This window comes from Somniosus microcephalus, chromosome 30 (assembly GCF_052327205.1).
Source record: "Somniosus microcephalus isolate GS21.2 chromosome 30, FLI_Smic_1.0, whole genome shotgun sequence".
Taxonomy (NCBI): Eukaryota; Metazoa; Chordata; class Chondrichthyes; order Squaliformes; family Somniosidae; genus Somniosus; species Somniosus microcephalus.
In genome coordinates, this window is record NC_141016.1 from 16269070 (window position 1) to 16282571 (window position 13502).

Consider the following 13502-nt stretch of genomic DNA (forward strand, 5'->3'; position numbering starts at 1 on the left):
GAGCCGTAGTAAGAGTGAGGCAGGATTGGATCTCTTTGATAGACAGCAACCTTTTTTTTTTAGGTAATGCAGATATTCTTCCTTGCCAGTAAAACAGGTCAGAATCCAACCAACAAGGAAAATTAAAGCAGGTCAGGTGCTTTTCTTAGAAATGTATCCTTGTCTGTAGGTCTTTTTCGCAGCAATGTGCTTCAGGAAATTCATCTTGGATTTTCTCATCGTTTGTAGTATGACTTTAGATAAAGGTTTAGTAATTCATTTCATTTTAACAAAAGTTCTTCTCAAACAGCAGAACCAGTGCAGCTGACCAACACTGATAATTGAATCGCTCAGCACCAGACCCTGGATGCTTTACTATCATCTTTACATAGGATTACATAGGTTATACGGCACAGAAACAGGCCATTCGGCCCAACCAGTCCATGCCGGTGTTTATGCTCCACTCGAGCCTCCTCCCGTCTTTCCTCATCTAAATCTATCAGCATAACCCTGGATTCCCTTCTCCCTCATATGCTTATCTAGCCTCCCCTTAAATGCATCTGATGTGCCTCAATAATCCCGAGACTCGATGTTAGCGAAACAAAACAAGGCTTTTATTAACTTAGAAGATAACACGCAGTGGAGAGAGGTATCTTCCCTGGAGGTCTGCAGTACTGGCTGTGAGGCCAGACTGAGCTGGCTTACATAGAGGCCAGGTATGGGCGGAGCCCTACACACAACACATTCCATACATTCCAATACACAATACAATGGTGAGGAGAAACCTGAAACCAACCACAGTCACAGGCAATGCAATGGTAAGGGGGAACCTGAAACCAACCACAGTCACAGGCAGTGATGAATGGAATATTTCATCACATTCACCCCTTCTATAGATTTAGTCTGTTCGGGGGTTTGGTAGTCCTCTGCGACCGACGTGGCTGTTGTGGTGTCGCGGGTGTCGGCTGGGTGTCCCCGGTGGCCTCCTGGGTCTCTGCCGGGGGTGCCGCCAGGGTTGTTGAAGGGGTAGTTGGTGGGGGTGCCATTGGTCGATGTTCTTCCGGGGGTGATGAAAGAGTAGTGGGTGGGTAAGAGTTGCTGTGGTCGTTGTTGCTGCTATTGCCGTGGTTGTTGTCGTTACCGGCTGGGGCGACGTCTTTTATTGACACGGTGTCCTCCCTTCCGTCGGCGTGCCGGACATACGCGTATTGGGGGTTGGCGTGGAGTAGGTGCACTGGCTCCACGAGAGGGTCCGTCTTATGGCCCCTCACATGCCTTCGCACGAATACCGGACCCGGGGTGGAGAGCCATGACGGCATGGATACGCCTGAGGTGGATTTCCGGGGGAAGCTAAACATTCGTTCATGAGGCGTGGCATTAGTGGCAGTACACAATAGCGACCGTATCGAATGGAGCACATCTGAGAGGACTTCCTGCCAGCGGGAGATAGGGAGGCCCTTGGTCCTTGGAGCTAGAGTGACTGCTTTCCATACTGTCCCGTTCTCTCGCTCCACTTGACCGTTACCCCGGGGGTTGTAGCTGGTGGTACAGCTCGTGGCGATACCCCTGGACAGCATGTACTGGTGTAGCTCTTCACTCATGAAGGATGCCCCCCTATCCGTGTGGATGTAGCTCGGCATACCGAACAGGCAGAACAGGCTGTTGAGGCATTTAATGACCGTGGCGCTGGTCATGTCTGGGCAGGGGAAGGCGAATGGGAACCGGGAGTATTCGTCCACAATGTTCAGGAAGTAAACATTGCGGTCGACGGACGGGAGGGGGCCCTTGAAATCTAAGCTGAGCCGCTCAAAGGGCCGTGTAGCTTTGATTAAGTGGGCTCTATCAGGGTGGTAGAACCGAGGCTTGCACTCAGCGCAAGTGCGGCAGTTCCTGGTCAGAGACCGAACTTCCTCAATCGAGTAGGGTAAGTTGCGGGACTTTATGAAGTGGAACAGCCGCGTGACCCCTGGGTGGCAGAGGTCGTTGTGGAGGGTCTGTAGCCGATCCCCGGTGGCGCTGGCACACATCCCTCGTGAGAGGGCATCTGGGGATTCGTTAAGGGCCCCTGGCCGGTAAATGATGTCATAATCGAAGGTGGAGAGCTCGATCCGCCACCTAAGAATCTTATCATTTTTGATCTTCCCCCTCTGTTTATTATTGAACATAAACGCTACCGACCGCTGGTCGGTAAGTAGGGTGAAGCGTTTGCCGGCTAGGTAGTGGCGCCAGTGGCGCACTGCCTCCACGATGGCTTGGGCCTCCTTTTCCACGGAGGAGTGTCTGATCTCGGGCCCTTGGAGGGTCCTCGAGAAGAAAGCTACGGGCCGCCCCGCCTGGTTGAGGGTGGCCGCCAAGGCAAAGTCAGACGCATCACTTTCCACTTGAAATGGAGTGTTCTCGTCCACTGCCTGTAGCGTGGCCCGCTCAATATCCTGCTTAATGCTTTTGAAGGCGGCGTGGGCCTCAGCAGAGAGCGGAAAAGAGGATGCTTTCAAGAGGGGGCGGGCTTTGTCGGAGTAGTTGGGGACCCATTGGGAATAATAAGAAAATAACCCCAGGCATCTTTTCAGGGCTTTGGGAGTGTTGGGCAGGGGCAGCTCCCGTAGGGGGCGCAATCGGTCGGGGTCTGGTCCGATTTCCCCATTCTCCACCACGCTGCCTAGTATGCAGAGGCGCGTGGTGTTGAAAACGCACTTGTCCTCGTTGTAGGTGAGGTTGAGTTTTTGTGCGGTTTTCAGGAACCTCTCGAGGTTCGAGTCGTGATCCTGCTGGTTGTGACCGCAGATGGTGACGTTGTCGAGGTAGGGGAAGGTTGCCTGCAAGTGGTGGTCATCGACCATGCGGTCCATCTCCCTCTGGAAGACCGAGACCCCATTCGTCACCCCAAAGGGGACTCTGAGGAATTGGTAGAGGCGTCCGTTCGCCTCGAAGGCGGTGTACGGGCGGTCCTCTGGTCTGATAGGGAGCTGGTGGTACGCTGACTTGAGGTCGATGGTGGAGAACACCCGGTATTGGGCGATTTGGTTCACCATTTCTGATATGCGGGGTAGCGGGTAGGCGTCTAGTTGGGTGTACCTGTTGATCGTTTGGCTATAGTCGATCACCATCCGTTTCTTCTCGCTACCCCTTACCACCACCACTTGGGCGCGCCACGGGCTATTGCTGCATTCAATAATGCGCTCTTTCAGGAGCCTGTCTACCTCGGTTGCGATAAACCGCCTGTCCTCCCAGCTGTACCTCCTGCTTTTGTTCGCTATTGGCCGGCAGTTAGGGGTAAGGTTCGCGAATAGCGAAGGCGGCTTTACCTTCAGGGTAGCCAGGCCGCACACTGTGAGGGGCGGCTGGGACCCACCGTACTTGAGCGTGATGCTTTGGTGGTTGCACTGGAAATCCAGGCCCAAGATCACGCTCGCGCATAGATTCTTCATGATTAATACTTTAAAATTATCATATACAGTCCCGTTAACGGACAATTGTACCGTGCAGTAACCCAGAATGGTCGATGTCTGGGTTTTATCAGCCATAGAGATGGTACCCCGAGTAGGGACCACCTTTAGGGAGAGTTGTTGTGCCAGTTCAGGGTGGATAAAACTCTCCGTGCTTCCGCTGTCAATTAAACATTTAACCCGGCACCCGTTTACCTCGATGCCCACCATTGATTTGGATAGCGGGTGGGGCCTGGTCTGGTCCACTGTGACCGATGCCACTGTAGGGCCCTGATCAAGACAAGATGGCATCCACGCTGTCTGCTCACAAGATGGCGGACCCCACGAGGTCGGGCAAGATGGCGTCCAAGATGGCCGCTCCCACGGCGCACACGCAGCGGTGGCGGGTTTTGGTTTTCCGGCGGGGTTCCCTCTGCACACCTTCCCGAAGTGCCCCTTCTTACCGCACTTAAAGCAGGTGGTGCCTTTCGCCGGGCACAGGTTTCTGGTGTGCTTTGGCTGCCCGCAGAAGTAGCAGTTGGGTCCCCGACGCGTCGCGGCTGTCGTAGGGCTTCTGGGGGGAGAGCGGGGCCCCAACGGTGTCGGGCTGCCGGGCGGGGAAGATGCCTTCCAAGATGGCAGCGCCCTTGGTGCACACGTGGCGGCGTGGACGGCACGGGCTGAAGAGTAGGCGTCCGAGTTTCTCTGGGCCACATCCAGGGATCGCGCGGTGTCCGCAGCCTGTTTCAGGTCCAATCCCGTTTTTTCCAGCAGTCTTTGCCGGATGTAAGTGGAGCTGAGGCCTGTGATAAAGGCATCGCGAACAAGCTCGTCGGTGTACTCTGCGGCTTTTACATCTCGGCACTTGCAGTCTTTGCCAAGCATTTTCAGGGTGCCTAGGAACTCCTCCACCGATTCCCCAGGTCGCTGTGCGCGAGTGGCGAGCAGATGCCTAGCATACACCTCATTCGTAGGCTGCTGGTAATGCGCCTTTAAGATGTCGCAGGCGGCCAGGTACGTGTCGGCATCTTGGATGGGGGGGTAAACCCGGTGGCTTACCCAATTCCGCAGAATTCCGAGTTTCATACTCGCAGCGTCCGTAGCGTCTTTGACGGCTGCGGAATTGTCCAGGAAGAATTCCATACACATAAACCAGTGTCCGAAGCATGCTGATGCGTCCGGAGCATGCTGATCCAAATCCAAACGTTCGGGTTTCAGGAGTTGATCCATTGTGTTGAAAAATAAGTTAATAAAATTGATGTGCCTCAATAATCCCGAGACTCGATGTTAGCGAAACAAAACAAGGCTTTTATTAACTTAGAAGATAACACGCAGTGGAGAGAGGTATCTTCCCTGGAGGTCTGCAGCACTGGCTGTGAGGCCAGACTGAGCTGGCTTACATAGAGGCCAGGTATGGGCGGAGCCCTACACACAACACATTCCATACATTCCAATACACAATACAATGGTGAGGAGAAACCTGAAACCAACCACAGTCACAGGCAATGCAATGGTAAGGGGGAACCTGAAACCAACCACAGTCACAGGCAGTGATGAATGGAATATTTCATCACAGCATCTATACTGTTCGCCTCAACCACCCCCTGTTGTAGCGAGTTCCACATTCTCACCAATCTCTGGGTAAAGATGTTTCTCCTGAATTCCCTACTGGATTTCTTGGTGACTATCTTATATTGATGGCCTCTAGTTTTGCTCTTCCCCACAAGTGGTAACATTCTCTCGGTATCCACTCTATCAAAATTTTCATAATTTTAAAGACCTCTATTAGGTCACCCCTCAGCCTTCTTTTTTCAAGAGAAAAGAGACCCAGCCTGTTCATCCATTCCTGATATGTATACCCTTGTGGCGACACGCCACCACTGGACATAATCCGCTCACGGCGGCACAGACAGTCTAAGCAGAAGCCCCCAGCCGGGGGCCCTTTCCTCCAGCAACTTGTTTCCCGCAGGGACAGGCTGCCAGGAGCACTTCCTGTCTGGGAAGTATTTAAGTGGATGCGCGGGCTTTTCTAGTTCCTGTTTGTCATGTGGTTGGAATAAAGCAGTTGAGTTTTCAATAGCTCTGGTCTCGACTCCCACGTTTGCCGCGGTATCTCAACACTGGTGACCCCGACGCTCAGGACGAATCCTAAGCTAGCATGGCGGATACAAACGCAGTCACGGTTAAATTACCAGACTTTTGGGAGAACCTCGCCGAAGCCTGGTTCGTTCAAGCTGAGTCCAGATTCCGGCTGAAAGGCATTACAGTCGACGCCACGAAGTACGACTACCTCGTCGCCTCGCTCACCTACGCTACAGTCCCCAAGGTTTGGGCAGCGCTGCAGAATCCACCAACGGAGGGCAAGTACGAACATCTGAAGGCTGCGCTACTTAAAAAATTTCAAACGTCCTCTTACCAGCGCCACTGCCAACTCCTGGACCTCCCCGGCCTTGGTGACGCTTCACCATCAGACCTGCTTTCCCACATGCTGTCCCTCTCAGACGACAAAAATCCCGGCGCCCTTTTTCGCACGCTTTTCATTCGGCAGCTCCCCGCCAGCATCCGCCCGCTCATTGTGGAGTCTGACTCCACGGACCTGAATGATATAGCCGAAAAGGCCGACCGGCTGCTCTCTGCACAGGCCGCTCGCGACGTCGCGCCCGACCTCACGGCAACGACCACGCGGTCTCCCTGGGCCACTAGGCCCGACCGCCCTACCACTCCGGGTCACTGCTACTACCACACCCGTTTTGGCGCTAGGGCTCAACGCTGCACGCCACCGTGTACCTTCAAACACCCCCCCGCACCGGCCCCCACGATGGCCACGGGGCAGAAGGAGCCCCTACTGTACGTCACTGACGACAGAACCAACCGCCGATTTCTGTGCGACACAGGGGCCCAGCACAGCATCACCCCCGCCTCCGCCCTCGAGATCCAACGCGGCACACGGGGTATCACACTGGCTGCAGCCAACGGCTCTGAAATCCACACATATGGCACCCGCATGGTCACGCTCGACCTCGCGGGCCGCCGCTACCGCTGGGAGTTCCTCACAGCCAAGGTCCTCTGCCCACTCATCGGCGCCGACTTCCTACGCGCCCACGGCCTCCTTGTCGACATTCCGAGGCACCGCCTCGTCGACATCAACACTATGGCCCCCATCCCCGGCGCCTTTACCTCGGCCCGTTCGGCCGGCCTGACGACCCACTGCCTCGCCAGAGCCACGGACGACTACTCGGCACTCCTAGCTGAGTTTCCCGCCCTCACTAACCCGACCTTTTCGGCCAAAGCCGCCAAGCACGGTGTGGAACACTATATCCCCACCACCGGCCCCCCAGTTTCTGCCCACGCCCGCAGACTCAACCCGGCCAAGCTGGAAATCGCGCGGGCCGAGTTCACCAACATGGAACAACTCGGCATCATCCGCCGCTCCAGCAGCCCTTGGGCCTCGCCCCTCCACATCGCCCCCAAGCCCGGCGGAGGCTGGCGCCCTTGCGGGGACTACCGCCGCCTCAACGACGCCACCACCCCCGATCGATACCCGGTGCCACACATCCAGGACTTCTCGGCCCGACTGGCCGGACGAACCGTCTTTTCCAAAGTCGACCTGGTGCGCGGTTACCACCAAGTCCCCGTACACCCCGCGGACATCCCCAAAACGGCCGTCATCACCCCATTCGGCCTGTTCGAGTTCCTGAGGATGCCCTTCGGCCTCAAGAATGCAGCACAGGCTTTCCAGCGCCTTATGGACTCAGTCCTCCGGGACCTGAACTTCCTATTCGTCTATCTAGACGACATTCTCGTGGCCAGCTCCTCCAAACAGGAACACCTCGAACACCTTCGCATCCTGTTCGGGCGCCTAGCCCAACACGGGCTCATCCTCAGCCCGGCGAAGTGCCAATTCGGCCTAACCGAGATCGATTTTCTCGGTCACCACATCACCCCTGCTGGGGCCGTCCCCCTGCCCAACAAGGTGCAGGCCGTCCAGCAATTCCCCCGCCCCACAACCATCAAGGGCCTCCAGGAGTTCCTCGGGATGGTGAACTTCTACAACAGGTTCATCCCCAGAGCCGCAGCCCTCATGAAGCCCCTATACGACTCCCTCCGAGGAAAATCCGGCAAGATGGACGTAGCCTGGACCACTGACACGGCAGCCGCCTTCGACGCCACCAAAAACGCGCTCGCCGACGCCACTCTGCTCGCGCACCCGAGGGCCGATGCCCGGGTCGCGCTCACCACCGACGCCTCCGACCACGCGGTCGGGGCCGTGTTCGAGCAGTGGGTCAATGGCGCGTGGCAGCCACTTGCCTTCTACAGCCGCCAACTGCGCCCCCCGGAGGTCAAATACTCCACTTTCGACCGCGAGCTTCTCGCACTCCACCTGTCGGTCCGCCATTTCAGGTTCCTCCTGGAAGGCCGCCCCTTCACCGCGTATGTGGACCACAAGCCACTCACATACGCGATGGCCAAGCACACCGAACCCTGGTCCGCTAGGCAGCAACGCCAGCTCGCGGCCGTCTCCGAGTTTACTACGGACATTCAGCACGTCTCCGGTAGAGACAACGTGGTCGCCGACTGCCTTTCCCGTCCCGCCGTCTGTGCGAATCACCTCGCGGTCGACTACGCACAACTAGCAGCGGCCCAGCTCACGGACCCAGACCTCCTCTCGGCGGCTACCAGCCTGCCAGGGCTACGCCTAGCCAAGGTCGCGCACGGGCCCGAAGCCACGGCAGTCACGTGCGACGTCTCACTCGGCCAACCCAGGCCGGTCGTCCCTGAGACCTGGCGCCGCCGCGTCTTCGACGCGCTCCACGGGCTCTCTCACCCGGGTTCCCGCGCATCCGTCAAACTCCTCTCCAAGCGCTTCGTCTGGCGCGGCCTCAGCAGAGATGTTCGGACTTGGGCCACCTCCTGCCTCGCCTGCCAACGGGCTAAGGTACAGCTGCACACCAAAGCACCCCTGGGAGACTTCGAGGTACCCAGCCGCCGCTTCGACCACGTACACGTCGACATCGTCGGTCCCCTGCCGCCATCGCAAGGCCAAACTTATCTCCTCATGATGGTCGACCGCTACACACGCTGGCCTGAGGCAGTGCCGCTGACCTCCACCACCACAGCCGACATCGCCAGGGCGTTTGTTAACACCTGGGTTGTGAGGTTCGGCGTACCGGCCGACATAACCTCCGACAGAGGCGCCCAGTTCACCTCCGAACTCTGGACGGCCACAGCACGCAACCTCGGGGTGACGCTCCACCGCACCACGGCGTACCACCCGCAGGCCAACGGACTTTGTGAACGCTTCCACAGGTCACTCAAGGCCTCACTCCGCGCCGGCCTGCAGGACAGTACCTGGACTGACCGCCTACCGTGGGTGCTACTCGGCCTACGCACCGCGGTCAAGGAAGACCTCCAGTCCTCGGCAGCGGAGTTAGTCTGTGGACAACCGCTGCGCGTCCCAGGCGAATTCCTTCCGGAGCCTACCAAGCCTTGGTCGGCCGAACAGCAGCAGCTCGACTCTTTCTCTTCCGCTCAGCAGTTCGCCCCACTTCCGGTCAACCGACACGGCAAACTCGCACCTCACGTCCCGCCAAATTTACAGCAGGCGCGCTTCGTCTTCGTGTGACACGACGCGCACCGCGGGCCCCTGCGACCCCCGTACGACGGTCCGTACGAGGTACTACAAACCGGGGACAAGGTCTTCAAGCTGCGACTCGGCGACAGGGTTGAGACAGTCTCCATCGACCGGCTCAAACCAGCACACACAGAACCAGGGGAACAGGTCCCCGTGGCCCAGCCTCCAACTAGAGGCCGTCCCCCCGGCAAGCCAGCACAGCCGGCGGCGAACCGCCCGACCCAACCAACCAGACCGGCGACCACTCAGAGCTGCTGCGGCAGAACCATTAGACCACCGTCACGACTCGTCCACTCCTCCTAAGCGGATTCTGGGGGGAGCTCTGTGGCGACACGCCACCACTGGACATAATCCGCTCACGGCAGCACAGACAGTCTAAGCAGAAGCCCCCAGCCGGGGGCCCTTTCCTCCAGCAGCTTGTTTCCCGCAGGGACAGGCTGCCAGGAGCACTTCCTGTCTGGGAAGTATTTAAGTGGATGCGCGGGCTTTTCTAGTTCCTGTTTGTCATGTGGTTGGAATAAAGCAGTTGAGTTTTCAATAGCTCTGGTCTCGACTCCCACGTTTGCCGCGGTATCTCAACACCCTCGCATTTCTGGCATCATCCTTGTAAATCTTCTCTGCACCATCTCCAGAGCCTCTATATCCTTTTTATAATATGGCGACCAGAACTGTACGCAGTACTCGAAGTGTGGTCTAACCAAGGTTCGATACAGGCTTAGCATAACTTCCCTAACTTTTCAATTCTATCCCTCTAGAAATAAACCCTAGTGCTTGGTTTGCTTTTTTTATGGCCTCGCAACGTTTAGTGATTTGTGTATTTGTACTCCGAGATCCCTTTGTTCCTCTACCCCACCTAGACTCGCACCCTCCAAGTGATAAGTGACCTCCCTATTCTTCCTTTCTTTCTAAGTCCATTGGAAATATCACAGTTTCTTTATGAAACTCAATGAACTTTCATTTAAATATGTGGTGTCCAGTGGGAAGTCAAACCTTCATCATTAACAAGCATCACTCTCCACAGTCACTTGGTTCTGTTGTGTTCTCTATTGATTTCCCAGTACGGGTTTGGCTTGATTGGTAAGACTTGCCTCTGGGTCAGAAGGTTGTGAGGCTTGGGCCCCATACGAGGGTTTTAACTCATAATCTAGGCCGACTCTTCAGTCCAGTACTCAGAGAGTGCTAAACTATCGGGAGGTGCCACCCTACAGGTGAGGCATTAAGCCGAAATTCCGTCTGCCTGTTCTGTTTGTCAGATGGACGTTAAAGATCCCATGACACCAGGAGAAGAGCAGGGAGTCCACCGGGTGCCCTGGCCAACATTTCTCTCAATAAAACTCATCAAAAATGCATCTCTGTCCTACTTGTGGGTTGTTGCTGGTTCAGATTGGATGCCTATTTGGCTTACATAACCCACACAGTCAGAACATTTAAAGTAATGCATTGTGTGAAATGTTTTGAGACATTTTGATGTAACAAGGTGCTATTTAAATGGAAGTATTATTAATATATTAGTGTCACATCCAAATGTTCCCTTCAGTTTTCCTTCCCTCCCTGTGGGAAAAGTGTTTCTGGCCTTTTTCGTCTCTGACCTTATGTTATGAAGAGTGGGAGAAGTGAGGAGTAAGAGTGATCTACGTTGAGGGTGGAGACAGAAGCCGTGCCCCTTGGAGGGCTCTGATGCAATCCAGGGTGAAGATTTACAATATGCTGTTGTGGGGAGCACACTGCGATGGGGAGGCATGAGGTCAACCTGTGAATGTAGCCATCTAGTTTGTGGTACAGAGACATTTCAAGCTTAAGTGTCTGGCCTCAACTTGCCACCTTTTCACAGTGGCACAAGTGGGATGGAAATTCAGTTATGGACAACTTAGGCTACGTAGGCAATATTTGTGGTGTAGTGTCTTGCTAGTCCATGCAGTGCAACGCCACATAGCCAAGTATACTGGTATTGTCAATGTATACAAGGATGCTCTGACGCTGGTGTAATTACACATTTACTGCACAGTATTAGTGCTGGACTACTTCCCTGGCAGAATGCTGATCACAAACTCAACACAGAAAGTCACCACACCACACAACTACCCATGAGCATCTTTAAGCCCCAAAAGAAATTTGGCAACTCCAGAAATAGCCACATTGTCTGCTAATCCCAGAGAAAACCGCAACTCCAACTCATACTGCACGATGACACCAACACCCGGAATCAATTCATTTGCTCCATGACCTGCAACCCACTCCAGCTCATCCTAAGCCTAAGCCAAAATCTGATGAACTATGAGCAATGTTCATCTAGCCATCTGCGGGGGCGGGGGAGGGGGGAACTAGAGGAATTGCATTGCCTTATAACTAGTATCAGTAATGGAAGTATTATTAATATATTAGTGTCACATCCAAATTTTCCCTTCAGTTTTCCTTCCCTCTCTGTGGGGAAAGTGTCTGATCTTTCTCGTCTCTGACCTTATATTATGAACAGTGGGAGAAGTGAGTTATGGGGATGTTCGCTGATGATTGCACAGTGCCAGGCAATGACTATCTCCAACAAGTGAGAGTCTAACCACCTCCCCTTGACATTCAACGGCATTACCATCGCTGAATCCCCCACCATCAACATCCTGGGGGGTCACCATTGACCAGAAACTTAACTGAACCAACCACATAAATACTGTGGCAACAAGAGCAGGTCAGAGGTTAGGTATTCTGCGGCGAGTGTCTCACCTCCTGACTCCCCAAAGCCTTTCCACCATCTACAAGGCACAAGTAAGGAGTGTGATGGAATACTCTCCACTTGCCTGGATGAGTGCAGCTCCAACAACACTCAAGAAGCTCGACACCATCCAGGACAAAGCAGCCAGTTTGATTGGCACCCCATCCACCACCTTGAACATTCACTCCCTCCACCACCGGCGCACTGTGACTGCAGTGTGTACCATCTACAAGATGCACTGCAGCAACTCGCCAAGGTTTCTTCGGCAGCACCTCCTAAACTTCCACCTAGAAGGACAAGGGCAGCAGACGCATGGGAACACCACCACCTCCAAGTTCCCCTCCAAGTCACACACCATCCTAACTTAGAAGTATATCACCGATCCTTCATCGTCGCTGGGTCAAAATCCTGGAACTCCCTACCTAACAGCACTGTGGGAGCACCTTCACCACACGGACTGCAGCGGTTCAAGAAAGCGGCTCACCACCACCTTCTCAAGGGCAATTAGGGATGGGCAATAAATGCTGGCCTTGCCAGCGACGCCCAGATCACATAAGCGAATAAATTTTTAAAAATAGACGGTTGATTGTTCAAATCCCAACCATGTTCCCAGGGGCCCTTTCTGTTCCTAAATTTCTCTTGGAAATGAGACGTTCCACCTTCGAGAGGTGTAAGAGACACTCAGACTGTTCATTGGGCCTGTAGAGGTCACGCCTCCTGTTGGACAGTCATAGAGCACTGTTGACTGTAGTCAGCCTGTACCACTGAACTGAAGAGAGGACAATGCCAACTGGCAAATCAGCCTACACAGGGAGAAACGCTAACAATCAAATAGAAACAATGAATCCAAGAGCCTCAAAAGGATTTCACTCACTTTTTCCTAGTGGTGGCAAATATTCATCTGGGTCTATCTCCTCTGGAATCGTCTTCCCAGGTTTCTTAGGTTTCACTGCAAAATATAGAACAAGATGTCACGACAGCCATTCTTCACAGACACACCTAATCCTCTGGCTCACAAGTGTACAGTGCTTTTTGTAACCATTTGAATTGTGAATGTCGAGTCCAGATCCTAACCCCCCAACACCAACAACAACTTATATTTATATAGCGCCTTTAACGTAGGCAAACGTCCCAGGGCGCTGCACAGGAATATTAAAAGACAAAAAATTTGACACCGAGCCACATAAGAATTCAGGGCAGGTGACCAAAAGCTTGGTCAAAGAGGTAGGTTTGAAGGAGCGTCTTAAAGGAGGAAAGAGAGGTAGCGAGGCGGAGAGGTTTAGGCAGGGAATTCCAGAGCCTAGGGCCCAGGTAACAGAAGGCACGGCTGCCAATGGTTGAGCGATTATAATCAGGGATGCTCAAGAGGGCAGAATTGGAGGAGCGCAGATATCTCGGGGGGGGTGGGGGGGCGTTGTGGGGCTGGAGGAGATTACAGAGATAGGGAGGGGCTGAGTGTCCAGTCCATATTGTAACCCTCAGTCCAACGTGTCCAGTGCAGATCCTAACTCTGAACATCCAATAAAATGCTTAACCCGCTGAGTATCCAGTACACCTTTCTTTTGCAATTTTCTCCCCTTCTGAAGGCACTGACTCTTTGCAATTTGTGTGGTTCCACAGACACCCTCGGCCCAGCAGAATTTCACCCCAGTAGCCATTGTTTGGGTGTGAGCCTTGAAGGTGAATGTTGGCAGCCAATGTGATGGAGGGGAGCACAGCCTAGACTGATTCTGTCCTCATCTGATGTTCACACGTGTGTGCT

The 13502-nt window shown here is 54.4% G+C and overlaps 1 protein-coding gene across 1 annotated transcript in view; it reads right to left on the minus strand.

Annotated features, from left to right (window-relative positions):
* LOC147097958 (inactive carboxypeptidase-like protein X2) overlaps positions 1-13502 on the minus strand; it is a 185900-nt gene that overhangs the window by 138832 nt on the left and 33566 nt on the right. Inside the window, exon 9 of the mRNA XM_085971060.1 lies at positions 12615-12689. Coding sequence (XP_085827186.1) covers positions 12615-12689 — 75 coding nt within the window. The remainder of the gene's footprint in view (positions 1-12614; positions 12690-13502) is intronic.